This window comes from Scyliorhinus canicula, chromosome 17 (assembly GCF_902713615.1).
Source record: "Scyliorhinus canicula chromosome 17, sScyCan1.1, whole genome shotgun sequence".
NCBI lineage: Eukaryota > Metazoa > Chordata > Chondrichthyes > Carcharhiniformes > Scyliorhinidae > Scyliorhinus > Scyliorhinus canicula.
In genome coordinates this window covers 107,374,270-107,396,059 of record NC_052162.1, presented here as the reverse complement: position 1 = coordinate 107,396,059, position 21,790 = coordinate 107,374,270, and the positions used below count along the sequence as shown (strand labels likewise).

At 46.5% G+C, this 21,790-nt stretch overlaps 1 protein-coding gene across 3 annotated transcripts in view; it reads left to right on the top strand.

The window, feature by feature from the left end:
- LOC119951692 (zinc finger protein 418-like) overlaps positions 1 to 18,307 on the top strand; it is a 71,408-nt gene extending 53,101 nt beyond the window's left edge. The window contains exons 1-4 of one of the 3 annotated variants that reach the window (XR_005457654.1): positions 1,917 to 1,992; positions 7,824 to 7,921; positions 8,022 to 8,434; positions 16,897 to 18,307. Coding sequence is in view for 1 of the 3 variants with exons in the window: in XM_038774933.1 (XP_038630861.1) it covers positions 7,824 to 7,921; positions 8,022 to 8,063 (140 nt within the window). In the remaining 2 variants the exon portion in view is untranslated. Of the gene's footprint in view, positions 1 to 1,916; positions 1,993 to 2,212; positions 2,347 to 7,823; positions 7,922 to 8,021; positions 8,435 to 16,896 lie in introns of those variants that run through there. The other 2 variants (XR_005457655.1, XM_038774933.1) reach the window with 2 other exon arrangements.
- The last annotated feature ends 3,483 nt before the right edge of the window (positions 18,308 to 21,790 follow it).

Sequence of the window (21,790 nt, the reverse complement as noted above, 5' to 3'; positions counted from 1 at the left end):
AAGGCTGTTTCCAGTGGTGAGATTTTGCAGGATTCCTGGCTGAGCGCATTGATTTGGATTTGATGTAGTGTTGTGAATAAGAAGTTTGCAGATGACACAAACATGTTGGTATGCTTGACAGTGAGAAAGAAATAAGGAAGTCAAGGTAAAGGATTATTGATGGTAGGACATTGAGAATTTCACAGGGATCTTGGAGTGTATGTCAACAGAAGTTAGGACAGGTAAATAAGGTTATTAAGAAAGCTACAAGATTACTACCTCCATTACCAAAATAGTAGAATATATAAGCAGGGCAGTTCTGCTGGAACTGAATAAATACAAGTTGGATCAAGCTAGAGTACAGGAAGGATGTGATTAGGGAGGGTTCAGAGGAGATTTAAGATGTGCCAAAAATGGAGAATTTTATTTTGTTGGTTCGCTGGTGTTGTTTTGTTTCGAACAGGAGGCTGAAGGGAGGAATATATAAAATTATGAGGGATTTACATATAATGCATAGGAAAGCACATCCTCCCAGTGTCTGCATGGGTTTCCTCCCACATTCCAAAGATGTGCAGGTTAGGTGGATTGGCCATGCTAAATTGCCCTTAGTGTCCAAAAAAAAAAGGTTGGGTGGGTTTAATGGGTTAGGGTACAGGCATGGGTTTAAGTGGGGTGCTCTTTCCAAGGGCCGTTGCAGACTTGATGGGCCAAATGGCCTCCTACTCCACTGTAAAATCTGTGATCTATTCTATGAACAAATGTTAATAAAAACTGGGACTATCATAGAACATAGAACAGTACAGCACAGAACAGGCCCTTCGGCCCTCGATGTTGTGCCGAGCAATGATCACCCTACTCAAGCCCACGTATCCACCCTATACCCGTAACCGAACAACCCCCCCCCCCCTTAACCGTACTTTTTAGGACACTACGGGCAATTTTTAGCATGGCCAATCCACCTAACCCGCACATCTTTGGACTGTGGGAGGAAACCGGAGCAGCCGGAGGAAACCCACGCACACACGGGGAGGACGTGCAGACTCCACACAGACAGTGACCCAGCCGGGAATCGAACCTGGGACCCTGGAGCTGTGAAGCATTTATGCTAACCACCATGCTACCGTGCTGCCCCACTGTAACTCTCACTGATAACGTCAGGCAATAGTCGACCAATTTTAGCTACCTCAAAGCTAATATAGTTTTTTGATGAAACAATTCGATTTGCCTGCACTCTGGGTGGATCTGCACCACGTGGACTGCAGCAGTTCAAGAAGGCAACTCAGCACCACCTTCTCCAGGGCCGGTTTAGCAGCTGGCTTGTAACGCAGAACAAGGCAAGCAGCACGGGTACAATTCCCGTACCGGCCTCCCAGAACAGGCACCAGAATGTGGCGACTAGGGGCTTTTCACAGTAACTTCATTGAAGCCTACTTGTGACAATATGCAATTATTATTATAATTATTATTAGGAATAAGCAATAAATGTCGGCCTAGCCAGCAACACCCACATTCTGCAAATTGATAAAAAAGTATACATAATACAAAAGCAAATTATTTACCTTTGCCAATGAGATCAGTGTAATTGAACTCAACTTTAACATAAAAAGAGTCTCAGTCACTCTGATATCCGAAATCTTACCCCACAGACAGAACAAACATTTTTCCTTCCACTTTCAAAATGTTTACCGGTATTCGGGTCATGAAATAGCGAGTGAATCTCTCAGACCTTGACGGGAGTTTTAGTTTGAGTCTGTCGTTCGGAAACCCTCGTTTCGAAAACACTAAAATTACTTTCCAAAAGGATTTTCACTCTGCTCAAGAGACAGATTTACTGCAATTTCTCTTCCTGTACCTACATGGCTCTCTCTGCCTGCTGCACATTGCCCCTTTACAAATATGGCGACACCGCATGCGCATTACGCCACAATGCCCAATAATGATGGTGACCACGATTGCGCATCACTGAACATTGCTTGTTTGAGGATCGTGAGCGTTAACCCGTGCATGCCAATGGTAAAGATACTGCGGCCCGGTTAGTTCTAAATAACACACTTAATCAAAATTCAAAGAACGAACTGTCAGCTGCCTTAAAATTTCCGGTATAATGGCGGATGGCTTGACTCTGTGCACCGCGTGTGAGGGCGCCTATCTCCATCAGAAAGGCTGCGGTGTGTAGGGGTGGGCTCCGTCTGGTTGCAGGAAGTGTGAACCGCTGTGGAGGGACGAGGGAGGTCCGGAACAGACACTCGACTGAGGCTACATGCACTAACTCACAGAGATGGAGTGGGGACATTGTACAGAAGCTGCAGGCTTTGTGGCTCGGAGGTGCAGGAGCGATATTAGACAGAGGCTCAGCAACTCACTGAGGTGGGGGGGAGGGGCATTGGGCAGCACGGTAGGTTAGTGGTTAGCGCTGTGGCTTCACAGCGCCAGGGTCCCAGGTTCGATTCCCGGCTGGGGCACTGTCTGTACAGAGTTTGCATGTTCTCCTCTTGTCTCCTTGTCTGAATGGGTTTCCTCCGGGTGCCCCGGTTTCCTCCCACTAGTCCTGAAAGATATGCTGTTATATAAGCTCGACATTCGAGAGCTAGTGTTTGAAACAAACGTGTTGGACTTCAACCTGGTATTGTCAGACTTCTTACTGTGCTCAGTCCAACGCAAGTATCGCCACGCAATGTGGCGACTAATGGCTTGTCACAGTAACTTCATTGCAATGCAAGCCTACTTGTGACAATAAAGATTATTATTATTAGATACAGGCTGCAGCCTTTGTAACTCACAGAGGTGGAGCAGGTACATTAGACAGGCTGCATGCAGGCTTTGTGAGCCTGAGGTGGAGCCTTAGACAGAGCCTGCAAGCTCTGGAACTCAGACAGAGGGTGGTTATTAGACTGAGGCTGCAGGCTCTGTGACTCAGGTGAAGTGGGGACATTAGACAGAGACTGCGGCTCTGTAACTCACATTGGTGGAGGTGGGACAGGCTGGCAGGCTCTGTAACACACAGAGGTGGAGGACCCCTTTACTGAATGAAGATGCAAAGGTTTTGGCTAAAGTATTGGTGTTCAGGTTGCAGTAGTATCTCCCACAAGTTGTTGGGAAGGATCGTACAGGGCAGGCACTTCTTGACTGATTTTACCATCATTGGAAGGCTGGAACAGGAGGTTATTGTGGTGTCAGATGCAGAGACACCCTTCGGTAGAGTAGAGTGGAGTTACTTCTTCACGGCGTTGGAGCAGTTTAGAATAGGGTCCAAGTTTGTGTTCTGGATTAAGCCATTATATAAGGAACCTAAGACCAGCAATTGTACGAATAATGGGAGTTCAAGGTTTTTCCAGTTGCACAGGGAATGAGGCAGGGGTGACCTATGTCTCCTCTCCTGTTCGCGTTGGCCCCTGAGCCTTTGGTCATCGATTTGAGGAATTTAGATACGTCGAGGGAGATAGTGAGGGAGCATAGGGTGTCCCTGCACACTGATGATCTGTTATTGCATGTTGCGGACATGGTCCCCACAATGGGGACATAATTACCCTGTTGAAGCGTTTGGAGGCTTTTTCTGGATATAAGCTAAATGTGGAGAAAAGTGAACATTTTTCAGTTACTCCGTCAGAGAATGGAGCTAATCTGTTAGTATTGCCATTGCGTCTGATGGTCACTCACTACAGGTACCTTGGGGTGCAGGTGCCTTGGGACTGGGCCGCCTCGTGACTGGGCCTGGCTTCACAAATTGAACTTTACGGGTCTGGTGAGTAGGATTAAGGCCAATCTCCAGAGGTGGATAGCCCCCCCTGTCTTTGATAGGCCCAGTTCAAACATTTTGCCATGGTTTTTGTTTCTATTCCAATGTCTCCCTTTTTTTAACCTAAAGCATTTTCTATGGTGGTAGAGAGATGAATCTCAGCCTTCATAGGGGCAGGCAAGGTATGCAGGATTCTGAAAATGTTCCTGCCCAAGGATCAGCAGTCCATGGGATTGAATTTGCCGAGCCTGATATATTATGATTGGGTGGCAAATGCAGAGATGTGTTGGGGTGGTGCGGGGACCAGCAGGCAGTTGGGATGGTGCGGGAACCAGGAGGCACTTTGGGTTGAGATAGAGTCAGGTTCATGTAGGAGCTCGGGGCTGCGGGCATTCTTGATGGCTTTGCTTCCGTTTTCACCTGGGAGATAATCATGTAATCTGGTGGTGGCTGCTACGCTGAAGATATGGAGATTATTTGGACAGCACTCCAAATGAGGAGCGGTATCGAAGTTGGTGCCAATTTGTGCTAACCATATGTTCCAGTTGGCAAGATTAGTTGCTGGAAGGACAATAGGGTGGAAGGAATGAGGGATTTGTTTCTGGAGGAGTGGTTCATGAGTTTAGAGGAGTTATCGGAGAAGTTTGAGCTCCCACAGTAGAAAATATTAAGTATCTGCAGGTTCGGGACTTTTTGAGGAAGGTCTTCCCACCTTTTGCTGTAGTGCTGCCACCATAGCTGTTGGAAAGTGTTCTGTCTCTCGCGGGAAGAAGGAGGGGATTAGTTTGGGAATTTACATGAAAATACTAGCAGAGGATATCACATCCCTGGAGGTGATTATAGCCAAGTTGGAGGAGGAGTTGGGACGGAATTGGAGAAGGGTGTGTGGTTTGAAGCCCTGTGAAGGATGAACATCAGTTCACCATGCACATGACTTGGACTTAGCAGTTAAAGGTGGGACACTGGGCGCATTTAACAAGGTCTGGGATGAATCGGCTATTTAGCCGAGTGGTGGATAAATGTGAGTGCTGAGGGAGGAGCCCGGCAAACCATGTGCATATGTTCTAGTCATGGTCTCCTTCTTTCGTCACCATGTCGGCGATTCTACAAATGAAATTGGAGCCCAGTCCCTTTGAGGAATTGGAAAAAACGAATGTGATATAAATTAGGGTAATTAGTTAGAATAATGTAGAGGATAGAGCCGGTCTGATGGTAGTGAGTTAACAGACAAAGAACAAAGAAATTGAGCGAAGCATGGCCAGAAAGGGGGGAGGGGAGCCTCGTGCAGAGGATGGTGAAAAGAATATAGAACATAGAACGTAGAGAAATACAGCACAGAACAGGCCCTTCGGCCCACGATGTGCCAAACTTTTGTCCTTGGTTAATCATAGATTATCATAGAATTTTGGACACTAAGGGCAATTTATAATGGCCAATCCACCCAACCTGCACATCTTTGAACTGTGGGAGGAAACCGGAGCACACGGAGGAAACCCACGCACACACGGGGAGGATGTGCAGACTCCACACAGACAGTGACCCAAGCCGGAATCGAACCTGGGACCCTGGAGCTGTGAAGCAATTGTGCTATCCACAATGCTACCATGCTGCCCTTAAGAACAAATTAATCTATACTCCATTATTCTACCCTAATCCATGTACCTATCCAATAGCCGCTTGAAGGTCCCTAACATTTCCGACTCAACTACTTCCACAGGCAGTGCATTCCATGCCCCCACTACTCTCTGGGTAAAGAACCTACCTCTGACATTCCCCCTATATCTTCCACCATTTACCTTAAATTTATGTCCCCTTGTAATGGTTTGTTCTACCCGGGGAAAAAGTTTCTGACTGTCTATCTTCCCCTGATCATCTGATAAACCTCTATCAAGTCACCCCTCATCCTTCTCCGTTCTAATGAGAAAAGGCCTACCACCCTCAACCTTTCCTCATAAGACCTACTCTCCATTCCAGGCAACACCCTGGTAAATCTCCTTTGCACCTTTTCCAAAGCTTCCACATCCTTCCAAAAATGTGGTGACCAGAACTGCACACAGTACTCCAAATGTGGCCGTACCAAGGTTTTGTACAACTGCATAATCACTTCACGGCTCTTAAGTTCAATCCCTCTGCTAATGAACGCTAGAATGCTGGGTAACAAGAGGCCCAGGGTTGAGGAATGCGAAGTGAGCCAATCAGGATATATGGCCAGGTCAGGAGGTGTATAGGATGGCCTACAGGAATCTTGTATGTGAAACTTGATGCCATTTGAATGATATGTGCAGAGATCGCTTTGTCCTTGGCCTCACTTGGTTCTGGGAGCTTCAGGAGACTGTATGTGTTCTGAATCTCTATAGAGCGGGTCAGCCTTGCAAGTTGTTTAAAAATAAATTGGGCAGCACGGTAGCATTGTGGATAGCACAATCGCGTCACAGCTCCAGGGTCCCAGGTTCAATTCCGGCTTGGGTCACTGTCTGTGCGGAGTCTGCACATCCTCCCTGTGTGTGCGTGGGTTTCCTCCGGGTACTCCGGTTTCCTCCACAGTCCAAAGATGTGCAGGTTAGGTGGATTGGCCATGATAAATTGCCCTTAATGTCCAAAATTGCCCTTAGTGTTGGGTGGGGTTACTGGGTTATGGGGATAGGGTGGAGGTGTTGACCTTGGGTAGGGTGCTCTTTCCAGGAGCCGGTGCAGACTCGATGGGCCGAATGACCTCCTTCTGCACTGTAAATTCTATGTTAAAAAAAAATTCTATGTAAATAATGCCATACCTACAGATCCCTCTCGAGTTTTATTGAGACCAGACTGATGGTAAAGAACTTAATTTGTCACCTTAGGGACCATATTTGGATTGTCAGACATGCTGGAGCTGCAGACAGGTGCGGGGGTGGATGGTTTTGCCTTGACCTTACTGATCGCTCGCAGGTGAGTTCTGTTGGAGTGGAGGTCAGCTTCTCTCCCCAAGTCCTCACTATGGCTGGGGGATCTGATGGAGTTCCTGCATCTTGAGAAAATTAAGTTCACCGTGAAGGGTGCAATTAAGGGGTTCGACAAAAGTTGGCAGCCGTTTATTTTATACTTCAAGGCGCTTGTAACTGTCAGCTGTTGAGTGGGTAGGGTTCTGGGCGGTTGGGAGTTATCGTTGCTTGTTTTCTTTCTTGTCTTATTGTTTTGTACTTATCTAACAATGTTCAATAAAATAGATTTAAAAAAATAATTATATGCGATAATTTTTCTTTTAAATGGCGTGGCTGTTACCCAGCATTCACAGCGCATCAGAATCGGCACTAGCCTTGCATGAAATCCCTGTGCAAACACAGTGGTTAGCGCAGTTGTTTCACAGCTCCAGGGTCCCAGGTTCGATTCCCAGCTTGGGTCACTGTCTGAGCAGAGTTTGCATGTTCTCCCCAGGTGCTCTGGTTTCCTCCAAAGATGTGCAGGTTAGGCGGATTGGCCATGATAAATTGCCCTCAATATCCAAAAAGGTTACGTCGGGATACTAGGTTGTGGGGATGGGGTGGAGGCATGGGCTTAAGTGGGGTTGTCTTTCCAAGGGCCGGTGCAGACTTGATGGGCCCAATGACCTCCTTCTGCACTGTAAATTCTATGATTCTATGGCACAGTGAGTTGCGAATGGAGCATGCGTTTTGAGGAATCCAACCGGTGCATGCTCAGGATAGGCTCCAGACAGAGGGATGTTGTCAACTCGCATTCGTCCGTGGAGAGAAATTGCTGATTGTACAAGGGCAATTGAGGCAGAGGAGTGGGTGAAGAGGTTTAATAGGCACCCCGTAATGAACTCAAACCCCGAATAAGAACCAATCGGTGCTACGTTTGCACCAAGCGAGACTGCGGCAGCAGCTGCCTGAATTGGACTCCCTGAGGTAACGCCATCCATTTGTACTGGGGCAATCTGGAGCAGAGCGCATGCACGAGCACCCTGTTCCAAGCAGCAGGAGGAGAAAATATTGTGACTTTCTATCCTGCTCTGACACTGATGGATTTTTGAAACTCCTTTTACAGAGGCTCAAAAGGGGAGGATTCATACGCAGAAAACTCCAAAGAAGATAAGTGTTTGTCTTTTCTCAAATTCTAACCTTCATTGCAGGATATGCGAAGATAATTTGCATTAACCGGAGACTCAATTCAAATATCACAGCAGAGGCACCCGATTCATCAGGACCTAGATGTTATCCGCCTTTGAAAGTAAGTTCCATGGTATTCCCACTCAGCATGCAAAATTTCTTCTTCCCATCCCCGTTGTATTGCCCAAATTCATAAATTTGTGTCCTATAATCCTTTTCAGATCAGCCAATATGAACAGCTTTTCGTAGTCTGCCTTCTCTAAAGGAGAAAATTTGAAAACGTAGTTTAACACCTGAAGGTGTGGACCTCCGGTGCTGCGGCATGAAGTAGTGGCCACATCTCAGATGACTCCCAGGCAGGCTCTGGTGTGTTGGGCTTATCTACCCGATCGGAGGAATTTGCTTTTTTTTTAAAAATGGACTCTTCTCCGAAGTGAAACTGACCACAAAGAGTGCAATGTCGAAAGTGATATCGAAAAGGGGCGGAGGGATGAAGTTGCAGATGTTGAGCATGAGCAATGAGGCATCCTAGATGGCAGAGGAACTGGCCATGCCTATCACCCACGACATGGAGTGGTAGTCGGAGAATTGAAGAAATTTGGTGAAGAAATAGATGAGCTCTTCAAGAAAAACAGTGAGTAATTGAAAGCTTAATTTAAAGTCAAAATAGAGGAATCGTTATGCCCAGTCAGGGAGCAGCTGAGCAAAACAATTAAAGCAGTAGGGTGCAGGCGGAGAAATTGAAAAATGTGGAGGAGGCCATATCCCTTTAGGAAGACAGATTTGCATCATTGAAGGCTGCAATGGCAATCGTTGGGGATAGGAACAAGGGCTTCAAGGGGAAGCCGGATGATTTAGAAAATAGATCCAAGCGCATGAACCTGAGGCAAGTGGGTCTACCCAAGGGAGTTGAGGGAATATGGCCGACCAAATACTTTGTTGCGAAATTTTCCCAATTGAAGAGTCTGTGATGAGGTATTTACTGCGCCAGCACTCGATAGGGCACACTGAGTCTTGAGGCAAAGACCGCGAGCATTTATCGAATGGAACCTCTTTTGATTTGTGTAGATTGTCCGGTCATCTGCAGGTGCCTGTGGGCGACATGCATCCTGTCGATCACCATCTGGACCCAGGCCACCCCGTCGATATATGTCGCAATGTCCCGCTGCTCAGCCGGATTCTTCAATTGCATGCCTGGTCCGGCAGGTCCTCGAATGACATGTGCTTCTGGTACACACAAGGCCTCATGAGGGACCTCCTTGGCACCTCCTCCTCCTCGGCTTGTTGGGAGGTTCAGCTCTCCATCCTGTGTGGCTGCCTCCTGTTCCTCTGGGGCAGGTTCCGCTGCTGCAGCTGTCTCCTCCTCGTGAAGCTCCAGCTCGTACAGCCACAGGGCATCCCCGAAGGCTGCAGAGACTAGGAGGAAGGCCATAATTGCTGGTTGAATTCCAATATCCATTGTCTGCAGAGAGTGAAAGGCCGACATCTTTGCAAGATGCATACCCCCATGCCCAACCAGGTTCAATGGGCTGTACGGTGCCCCCGGTTGGCATTGCTGACTCTGCCCCCTCATGTCCCTATCGCTGGCCCCGTCGGTGCCCAGCACTATGGGGACTCTAGCCCTGGTGCCCATCACTGATGGCACTGCCTTTGTCAGGCTATGCTCCATGGCCCCCAATTGTTGCCCCATTAGGGGCTTGAAGTAGTTAATAACCTGCCCACACCAAAGAGTTGAGTCAAGCCCATTTATTGGCAAAAGCTTTTGGGAGAAGAGCGGCACTCCGCAGTGCTCGCAGTCACCTTCTCCATTTCACAGCGGCAGGTAGCCTTTTTTATACATGTTCCTCATTAGCTTGAAGGGGTTACATACATGACTAATTAGGTGCCCCTAGCAACAATTAGCTTCCAATCACATCCCTCTGAAAGCATTTGATAACTGATGTCCACAACTCCTTGTTTTCAGTTACAAGAATAGCAGGTGTCTCAACAGCAAACGGTTAGTTTAATGCACTTTTGTATCAGAACTCTGCAGAATCTTCCAATCATATTATTGAAAGCTGCACCAGATATTTGCAGAATCCCAATTACATTATTGCAAGCATAATTAAAATAGAGAGACCCTTAATTTGAACTTCTCCATGTACAACCCTTAATTTGAACTTCTCCATGTACAATTTTTACCTGAACAATCCCTCCTTTTGGACAAATATTGTGTCAACAATTCTTCAGACCAACAATATCCCTGTTGCTGTCTTGTTCCAATTTCAGATCTTGGTCAGACAGACACCTTCCTGTCTCTAATTTAAACATCCCCGGGCTTATAACCTGTTTCGATGTTTAGTCTTAAATTACTTATAAACACATCATCATATGTGTCACCCCGTTCTTCACCACCTTGTTCTGTGGTGATCATTACCAGGATGTCGTTCTGATTACGGGCCGAGTGTACTGGCATCATTCGAGCCGTAGCCATTTTACAACACGTGTTAATGCATCCAATGATTATACAACATACAATCATAATTCCGACAAGTATCATCAATCCATGCATCAGGTAAGAGCCCCAGGACCTTCCAAGTAGGACCTTCCAAATATGATCAGCAAGGTTAGTAATATTGTCCGAACTATCAGGCATTCGGAACCAATCACGGCACAAATTCCTCCTTCGCTGGTTAGGAGGTAATCTAAGGCTGCCCTATTTTGTAGGGCCACCGTTCTTATGGCCACTATCTCGTTGCTCATTTTGAGCAATGCCTCTGGTGTCATTGGCTACTTCTTCTAAGATCTTTGCTATTTTACGTATTTCCATTGTACAGGGCCAGGTTTGTCACTTGATCACCCATCCAGGAGGTTGTAAATATTACGTTGCCTCCTTCAGTTTTACTGGGAGTTTTCAGGTTCATAATAGTCTGAAGGGTTGTGCTTTTGCCGTATGAGGGGGTGACATTGAGATAGTGTTCACATGAAATATCTCGTATTCTGGTGGCATCTCGTGTCCCAGTTTTTAGGAAGCAGATTTCTCCCTTTGGGCGGCCTATCCCTGATGTATTAGTCAGGACAAAATGAGGGGGGGTCATAGTGGCCATCATACTCATGTCGATACCAATCCTCGAACTGATTCATATAATACCCAGCCGATTCCCATTTTTCTATAGTATTCCTGTTGTGAAAGAATGGCGAGAATACTAATCGCGGTGTGATTGCATCGCCATTCCTTAGCCACCATTGTGCCGTTTCAGAAGTATTAAAAGAGATGGGACGTTGGGGGATCTCTCCTTTTGCATGTATTGGTACATGAGCACTAACCCAACACTGTGACACATTGGCATCCCTTGCATACACATAGGACATATAAAGGTACGTATTCACATGTAATTCTCGTTTGCTGTTATGGAGACAGTTGCCGACTCCCAGCAGTCCCAAACACAGTATCAATTTTATCAGATTCATCCTTATTACTCTAAATTAACAATATCCCAAAGCCTAGACCGGCCACGCACTACTGCCCACGTTCCCGTTCAGCTTGCTTGGAGGTTTGAGAGGAGGGTCTGTAAATCAAGCAAATCACATTTTTTTTTGAACTGTCGCCTGGGTGCGTTTTAAGTTGAGTCCAATGTTTCCCGACCCCCTTACCTCTAATGTCTATACATGCACAAGTATCTCCACTAATTATAACCTGGTATGGTCCCGTTCCATCTCGGGCAAAACCGCGTTTTTCAGGTAATGTTTTTACCATTACTCGACTCCCTGCAGTAAGGACATCAGGAAGTTTTTTGAGCTATCTCTGAGTGTCTCGTTGTTCCTGATTGTCCTTGACTGATTTACGCATCTCTTTTAGTTGGGCGCTCAGCTCCAATACATATTGTCTAATCCTATCTTTCAACGGGCCTACATCGGCCCCACCAGTGATAATATTCTCTGTTGGCTGCATCGCTCTTCCAGTCATTTATTGATATGGGGTTAATCCAGTTGTACGATTCGTTGTAGCTCTTAATTTCATCAGGATTATGGATAATACCTCAGTCCATGTTTTTCCTGACACCTATATAGCTTTTGCCAAAGCATTTTTAAGGGTTCGGTTCATTCGCTCTACCATCCCAGATGGTAGGGGATGTGGAATTTCTGTTTTATCCCCGGGTTGGCACACCGTTTTTACTACCTTCCCAGTAAAATGCGTCCCCTGATCGGAATCAATTTGGAGCATCTCGGATTAACCTTTTCTGCCAATATCCTGGCCACCATGGTGGCCGTACAATTCCTAGTAGGGAATTACCCACCAGGTAAACTGATCAATAATCACCAAACAATACGTCTTTCCATTGGATGGTGGTAGGGGTCTTGTGAAGTCTATTTGTAGATGTTCCCATGGCCTCTTTGGCCGGGTCTGGTATCCCATTTTTATTTTTATGGGTCGACCGAGATTATATTGTGCACAGGTCACATCTCAGTGGAAATACCGAGCTATGTCTCTTCCCATTCCTTTCCACCACCATTCCTTTCTTATACTAGTCGTCATAGCTTCCCTTCCTACATGCGAGAGTCCATGATGTAATTGCAGGAGGGTATTTTGCATACATTCTGGCGCTTCTACTTTATCATTATATCTCCACACACCATCATTCCTGTTTATGACCTGTTTAGCACAGGGCTAAATTGCTTGCTTTGATAGCAGACCAAGCAGGCCAGCAGCACGGTTTCGATTTCCGTAACAGCCTCCCCGAATAGGCGCCGGAATGTGGCGACTAGGGGCTTTTCACAGTAACTTCATTTGAAGCCTACTTGTGACAATAAGCGATTTTCATTTCATTCTCTCTATTAGCTCCGTGTGGCTTCCACTTCCCTCTCTCCTCCTCCGAGATGTCCTCGTGCAGCTTTAAGATATCTATTTCGTCTTTTATCTGGTCTGCCACAGCTACTGGTAGCTCATCAATGGCCTTTTGTTCTAATGCTAATTGTGCTACTCTATCTGCGGCTTGATTTCCTTTAAATTTAGGCCACTTACGGTCATCCTTTCCTGGTTCCTGTTGGTGGGCTTTGATTTTGATTACTGCCGCCTCCTTCGGGAGCCCACTAGCCTTTAGTAGCGCTTCTATCCTTTGTTTGTGTTTAATTGGAGTACCGTCTGTCGTTATGAATCCTCTTCTTCCCCATGCTATCATATAGTCATGTACTACCCCAAATGCATACCGGCTGTCTGTGTATATATTTACTACCTTTTCTTCAGATAATTTTAGGGCTTGTGTGAGTGCCACGAGTTCTGCCACCTGTGCTGACAACCCTCCATCAATCCTTCCTGACTTTAACGTTTCCAATCTATCATTGACCACTGCCCAGCCTGTCCTTGGTAATCCCTCCACCTATTTACGTAATCCATCTCCAAAAAGGGCTTCCTCAGCAGCTGCTAAAGGTACATAGTTTATCTTTCCTTCTTCCATATCTGTATCTACTTCTCCACAGTGATGCGGTTCTCCTGAGTCTTCACCTTCATCCAACAGGTATCTTTGGAGCAGCGTGTACGAGGGCCAAAGGGACCCAAAACAATTTCCTCCATTTTTGGCAGCCGCAAACAACGTAAGAGAAAATGGTGGGTCGCGCAGGCCGGCCAGTGTGGGTTGCAAAGGTCGGCCACGTGGGTTGCGAAGGTCGGCCGGGTTGGGTCCCGAAGGTTGGCCAGTTGGTAAAAATGGGTCCCCGGAAAAAAAAAAGTTTGAAGAACACTGGGATAGAGGGAAATTTGGCCAAGTGAAATGAAATTAAATGAAAATCACTTATTGTCACAAGTAGGCTTCAAATGAAGTTACTGTGAAAAGCCCCGAGTCGCCACATTCCGGCGCCTGTTCGGGGAGGCTGGTACGGGAATTGAACCATGCTGCTGGTCTGTCTTGGTCTGCTTTCAAAGCCAGCGATTTCGCCCAGTGCTAAACCAGAAAATAACTAGCTATTACATTGAAGACAGAGGGTGATGGTGGATAGAAAATTTTCAGACTGGAGACCAGTTACCAGCGGTGTACCATAGGGATCAGTGCTGGGTACTCTGCTATTTGTGATTTTTATAAATGACCTGGAGGAGGAGCTGAAGGGTGGGTCAGTAAATTTGCTGAAGACACCAAGATTGGTGGAGTAGTGGATGAAGTGGAGGGCTGTTGTAGGCTGCCAAGAGACATTGATAGGATGCAGAGCTGGGCCAAAAAATGGCAGATGGAGTTTAACCCTGATAAGTGCGAGGTGATTCATTTTGGTTCGACAAATTTGAATGTGGATTACAGGGTAACGGCAGGGTTCTGAGGAATGTGGAGGAACAGAGAGATCTTGGGGTTCATGTCCACACATCTCTGAAGGTTGCCACTCAAGTAGATAGAGCTGTGAAGAAGGCCTATAGTGTGTTCGCGTTTATTAACAGGGGGCTTGAGTTTAAGAGCCAAGGGGTTATGCTGCAACTGCACAGGACCCCGGTGAGACCACATTTGGAGTATTGTGTGCAGTTCTGGTCACCTTATTACAGGAAGGATGTGGAAGCATTAGAAAGGGTGCAAAGGAGATTTACTAGGATGCTGCCTGGATCGGAGGGTAGGTCTTATGAGGAAAGGTTGAGGGAGCTAGGGCTTTTCTCATTGGAGCGAAGGAGGATGAGAGGTGACTTAATAGAGGTTTATAAGATGATTAGGGGGATAGATAGAGTGGACGTTCAGAGACTATTTCCTCAGGTGGATGTAGCTGTTACAAGGGGGGCAGAACTAGAAGGTTTGGGGTGAGAGATATAGGAGGGATGTCCGAGGTAGGTTCTTTACACACAGAGTGGTTATGGTGTGGAATGGACTGCCAGCTGTGATAGTGGAGTCGGACACTTTAGGAACCTTCAAGCAGTTATTGGATAGGCAAATGGAGCACACCAGAATGACAGAGTGGGGTCGCTTGATCTTGGTTTCGGACAAAGCTCGGCACAACATCGAGGGCCGAAGGGCCTGTTCTGTGCTGTACTGTTCTATGTTCTACGGTCTAAGGCTGCGTGTTAGGGATGAGCACTTCTTTGTCCTTGCGTCAACTCAGGCAGCTACCATTCTCTCAATCACTTAACCTTCCGTGAATTGACTCTTTACCAATGTTCAGTTATTCTGTCCCTGTTAAAGTAGGTTTTACTGACTCTTTACCTGAAGTTACTTTTAACCTGATACACTTGTATTAATTCCACTTTCCAAAACAGTCCTTCTGACATGACTTAATTCTTCCTTAATTGTGGTTTACCACCCACTGTGGTCGACAGGGCTCTCAAAGATCCATTTCCGCACCACTGCTCCTACCCTTTCCCCTCTTCAAGTAGCAGGATTGGGTCCCCCTTGTCCTCACTTTTCACCCCACCAGCCAACTCATTCAAAGAATGTCCTCCACCAGTTCCATCAAGTTCAGCATGAAGCCACCACCAAACACATCTAGCCCTCCCTCTACCATCAGTATTTTGCAGGGACAGTTGTCTCCGGGATACCCTGGTCAACTCCTCTATCACCTCGAATGCCTCACCGCCTTCCCACGGCATCTTCCCATGCAATCATAGAAGGTGGGACACATGCCCCTTTACCTCCTTCATACTCACCATCCAAGAACCCAAACACTATTTTCAAGTGAGGCAACACTTCACGTGCATCTCCTTCAATCTGGTCTGTTGCAGTTGCTGCTCCCAGTGCGTTCTGCTCTTCATTGGAGAGACTAAACACAGACTGGGTGACCACTTTGCAGAACACCTTTTGTCCGTCCACAAGCAGGACCTAGACCTTCCTGTTAATAATCTTTAGTGTCACAAACAGACTTACATTAACACTGCAATGAGGTTAACGGTGAAAAGCCCCTAGTCGACACATTCCGGCGCCTGTTTGGGTACACAGAGGGAAAATTCTGAATGTCCAAATTACGTAACAGCTCGTTTTTCAGGAGTTGTGGGAGAAAACCCACGCAGACACAGGGAGAACATGCAGACTCCGCACAGACAATGTTTGTCATTTTAACTTCCCATCCTGCTCTCATGCCCACATGTCCTTGGCCTGCTGCAATTTTGCAGTGAAGCCCAGTGCAAACTGGAGGAACAGCACCTCATCTTACGGTTAAGCATGTTAAATCTTCAGACTGCGACTCTCTCCTCCACCTTCACACCATTTTTATTTCTATCCATTTATTTTCATTTCTTTCATCAATCTGGTTTTCCTTCACCCCACTTGACCCACCTGTTCCTAGTTGTACTTTGACACACTGTTTACCTTTTTCTGCCATTAGCGCCTTCTAATTTCTTAATGTGCCAATATCAGCACGTTTCTTAGCCTTGATTTCCCCTCCCCCATTTACATTCCCTTTGTCTTCCTGTCCACAACATCTTTGTCAATCTCCATCTATTGGTGGTCCTCTATTCAGACCCATTGTTCTTCGCTCCCCCCCTCCAACAACAGTATAAATCTCATCTTCCTTCCAGTTCTCTCCAGATTTGACAAAGAATCATCCAGTCTCAAAACGTTAGCTAACTTTTGCTCTCCACAGATGCTGTCAGACTTGTTGAGATTCTTCAATGTTGTCTGCTTTTGTTTCAGATTCTAGCACCCATAGTAATTTGTCTTGATTTTCATTCCACATTATTTGGCTTGTGCTCCTTCACACTCTCCGCTGAGTGACATTAGTGACACAGTTGGTTTTTACAACAGTCCTCTCGCTTTCATGGTCACCGTTTCCTCGTGCCAGCCCCACAAATTCAGTTCAATTTCACAACCTGCGTTTGTATTTTTACGGGTTGTCTCTCACTCCCCTTGTTCTGTTTGAATTCAATTTCACTGTGTGTTAGAAGGGAAGGATTTGCAGTTGGGGAACTCAAACCAAAAAGCACAACAGAGGGCAGCATGTGGCACAATGGTTAGCACTGAGACTGCGGCACTGAGGACCTGGGTTTGAATCCCGGCCCTGGGTCACTGTCCGTGTGGTGTTTGCACATTCTCCCCGTGTCTGCGTGGGTTTCACCCCCACAAACCAAAAATATGCATGTTAGATGAATTGGCCATGCTAAATTGCCCCTAAAATTTGAAAAACAAATAATTAGGTGCTCTAAATTTATTTTGAAAAAAGCACATCAGGATCTGACGGCGTTGCCCAGTTTCCTGCAACCGGAATATCGTTGGTTTTTGAACATGGAAGGAAAAAGCACCATTCACAGTGGGAGAAACTGTACAAGTGTTCTGTGTGTGGACAAGGCTTCAGCCGCTCATCAGACCTGTCAAAGCACAAATGCCGTCACAATGGGAGAAACTTTTGACCTGTGCAGGCAGTGGGAAGGATTTTGATAACGAAAGTGAGCTGAAAACTAATCGCCTCAGTCTGACTGGGCAGGTGCCATTCCCCTGTTCTCAGTGTGGGTAGGGATTCATTCATTTAGCACATCTGCAGACAGCAGCAGGTTTCCACTGATGAGAGACCTTTTAAGTGTTCAGACTGTGGGAAGTGCTTTAAAAGTTCTGGAGAGCTGTTGTCCCATCAACTTGTTCACAAGGTGCTCTCACTGCAGGACTCGATTCAGGTGATTATCCTAACTGACTCAACACGAGGGATTTCATACTGGGGAGAGACTGTTCACCTGCTCTGAGTGTTAGAAGTTAGAATGGATTCACTCAATCAATGCACTTGCTGAAACAGCAGCGAGTTCAGTGTTAAGAAACCATTCAGTGCTCTCACTGTGGGACTGGGTTCAAGACATCATCTTAACTTACTGCATGCCAGCAAATTCACATTGTGTAGAGGCCGTTCACGTGCTCTGAGTGTGGGAAGGGATTTACTCGGTCATCCACCCTGCTGGGACACCAGCGGGAGCACGAAGGGACACCAGCGGACTCTCACTGGGAAGAGACCTTTTAAATGTCCTGACTGTGCAAAGAGCTTTAAGACTTCTGGGGAGCTGCTGTCTCATCAATCTTTTGAAACTGATGCAAGACTGTTCAGGTTCTCTCGCTGTGGGACTGTCTTCATGAAATCATTTAATCTCATTTTGCATGAGCACAGCCACACTGGAGAAAGACTATTCACTTGCTCAGACTGTGGGAAAGGATTCACTCAATCATCCTACCTTCTGAGACACCAGCGAACACACACTGGTGAGAGATCATTTCAAAGCCCAGACTGCGAGAAGTGTTTTGAAAGTTATGGGGAACTGATGTCCCATCAACGTGTTCACACGGAAGAGAAACGTTTTAGCTACTCTCATTGTGGGACTGATTTCAGGGAACCTTCTAATCTCACTGTGCATGAGCACACTCACACTGGGGAGAGGCCATTCATCAGCTTCGAGTCTCGGAAGGGAGTCATTACCTCATCCCACCTGCTGAGATGTTCACAAGTAACTACAGTGATTTTTCTTTTGTATTAATCACATCCAGGATTGCAATATGTTCATTCAGATCTGCTACTATTGATGTTAATAAAATCAATCTCAGTTATATGTCTTAATATTCTCGATAATTGTCAAATAAACCACCTTTGTGTTAAACATAGTGTTGAATATTTTATACATCTCTATCTCGAAAGTCTCTCCCTTTCCCATTGGCCGTCTATCTTGACCTCCAGAAAGTGTGAACAACTCATGGAGCTTCTTTGTCACTGAGCTTGAAACAGTCCGATCAACTGCCTCTGCTGCTTCCCACCTTTCCACTGCCCCACTGGGACAAACTGGCTCTAAAGTTCAACTTTGAACGCTGAACTGAGATACTCAGTGTGAACAGGGTGGGATGTTTTGGACATGAACTGTCCTAGTTCCACTTTCAAAGGTTTAGGGGGGAAGAGCTGGGCTGAATGATGCTGCTTTATGACATTACTGGAGTTCCCAGTAACCAACTTCCCTGATTAGCTGATATTTTGTCACAAAGTTTTACAGTTGCTGACACTGAAATCTTGAATCTGCTGATTTGTTAGACAGGATGTTAACCAGAATATTTCATCTTTCTTCTTCTGTTGCTCTGCAACTTACAAACCTCATCGTTTAGTGTACATTTTAAGACTTTTAACTGATTAATTAAACAACATATTTTTTGGTGTTAAATTTTACTAAATCTCTAAACTTTTCTGATGTGCTGGGTCTGCGAGGACTGCGTTTACCATAGCAGTGAGAGAGACAGGCTTCCAACACTTGAAGAAATGCAACTCCATTTTATTGAAATCTTAACTATTAAACATACTTTAACTGTGGGTTGACACGATGCTGAGTTGACTGGAGACCTGAGGCTAACCTGACCAGACTATCTTACTACCACATGGTGGATGTTCTGGTTGTTGCTCACAGGCTCTGACTGTCTCGGAGGCTGCATCCCAAGAGAGCGGGAAAACTAGTGCCCTCTGGCATTATAGTGGCCATGTCCTGTCTGTTGATTGGCTGCTGTGTTCTGTGTGTTCATTGGTCATCCTGTGTGCCAATCAATGTCTGTCTGTGCACCATCATATACTTGTGTGTATATTATGCCATCTCCCCCCTTTTACAAAAATGTATATATGTCAATAAATAGTGAGTGTGTGTATGAGCCTGACTATGTACAAAGTATGTGAGCGTATTTACATGACTAGGAGCTTGACTGTATACAAAATGCATGAACGTATTTACATAGGAACGTGTCCAGTGCAGATAGTGCATACAACAAAATAGGAAGAAACAATATGTACAAATGTGTAAACGAAGCACAAGGCAATGAAACATTCAGTCTATAAATTCAGTCTCTGTGGCGGGCGAGGAATTCTGGTTGACCGTAAGAGTGGCACACCACTCGTCGTCTGGGTCAATGCTCATCACTGGGAGTCATTTAGCCTTTTTTGCGGAAAGCATCGTATGGTTGGTGATGATACCCACCCGGAATGGGGATGTGAGATCCTCGGTGTGGGGATGTGGAACCATGTCGGAGTCTGCAACGGGTTGCTGCACTGACCAGATGTTCCTGCACTGCTGTTGGGATCGATATGTGTTGGGCAGTTGAGCAGATCTGCAAGGGCTGTGTAGTGGCCAAGCTTGCCACACTAGAGACAGCATCGACGTTTCGCAGGACATTGCCACTTCAAGTGGGCGGAGCCACAGTTATTGCACGTCATGGCGCTGACGTCAGGACGCTCCGTGCGCCACCATGCACGCGCGGTGTGGTCAAACAATGTGCGCACCTGTGCAGTTCAGTCCTCGACCTCGCTGTCCCCTCGGTCGTTGCGCGCATGTGCAGGAGCCCGGGAAAGGCGCGCAAAATGGCTGCCCCATCCAGACTCAGGCCCTAGAGCTGTTTTACGGCCTGCACCCACTCCGCATCGTGGGAGCCTTGCCGCGCCATCCCTGCCGCCTTGATATGGGAGTACCGGTTATTAGCATGCTTATGTAGGACACAGGTCGTCGATGGTGAGGGTGAGCTGCTTAACTTTAAGGAGCTGCTGGCGAAGGGAATTGGAGTGGACCCCGAAAATGATCTGGTCGCGGATCATGGAGTCGGAAGTGGAGCTGTCGTTGCAGGATTGCGCAAGGATAAGGAGATGGATTAAGAAGGACTGAAAAGGTTCATCCTTACCCTGAAGCCTTTGCTGGAACACATAGTGTTCAAAGCTCTCATTGTCTTCGATGTCACAGTGGCTGTCGAACTTCAGCAGGACTGTTTTAAACTTTGTCTTGTCCTCACCTTCAGCAAAGGTGAGGGAGTTAAAAATGTGGATAGCGTGGTCCCCGGCTGTAGGGAGGAAGAGAGCAATCTTTCTGGCATCCGATGCGGCTTCAAGGTCGATGGCTTCAAGATACAGCTGAAACTTCTGCTTAAAAATCTTCCTGTTGCCACTGGGGTTGCCGACGATGCGGAGCGGCGGGGGACGGCGGACGCTGTCCATGTTACCAGATGGCTGATTGCTGGTCAAAGGCAGACTATCTCAAGATAGGTCCGTCAAACTCTAACATGACTCACTGGTACCATGGTGTGCTGGGTCTGCGAGGACTGCATTTACCATACCAGTGAGAGAGACAGGCTTCAAACACTTGAAGAAATGCAACTCTATTTTATTGAACTCTTAACTATTAATCATAATTTAACTGTGGGTTGATACTATGCTGAGTTGACTGGAGACCTGAGGCTAACCTGACCAGACTATCTTACTACCACATGGTGGATGTTCCGGTTGTTGCTCACAGGCTCTGACTGTCTCAGAGGCTGCATCCCAAGAGAGCGGGTAAACTAGTGCCCTCTGGTTTATAGTCTCCGTGTCCTGTCTGATGATTGGCTGCTGTGTTCTGTGTGTTCATTGGTCATCCTGTGTGTCAATCAATGTCTGTCTGTGCACGATCTACAAAAATGTAAAAAAGTAGCACTACCATGCAACACCAACAATACACACAGCTCTGCAACTGGGACAGTTCATAGGCATCTGCGCAGAAAGTCACCAGTAGACCATAAGGTATCGGAAGACAGCCATCCAGTTGATCAGTGAAGTTGAGACACCGCCCCTCCGCACCTTCAGTAGGTCACCTGATACCTCCAGGTCCAAAGTTCGAGTCATGAGAACAAGGGAGGCAGTAGTGAACAATTTCAACCAGCTGAGTGTTTTCAACATGTTCCGCTTGGAGATGGGAGTCACAGCATCCAGATCATATTGCTTGTGGGTCGCAGTGGTCCAATGTTTTTGACTTATCAGTCCCATCCCCTCTTCTTTCCCTCATTCCATCCATCTCCACATGGCAGAAGATAGAGAGATAGAAAGCATTCCAACCCGCCCAATCAGGGCAACATTCCTTTGTACAAAATGATGAGGCAAATATACAAAACAAGCAACAACAAAAAAAGCAGCCAATCCTGAGAATCCATTCCCCAAAAGGAGCCCAATGGAGCATCACAGCCCAATGGAAAGGGTCACAGAGGACTGGAAAGTGGCTAATGTAACACCGCTGTTTAAGAAGGGAAGGAGGAATAAGATGGGAAATTATAGGCCGGTTAGCCTGACTTCGGTCATTGGTAAGATTGAGTCTGTT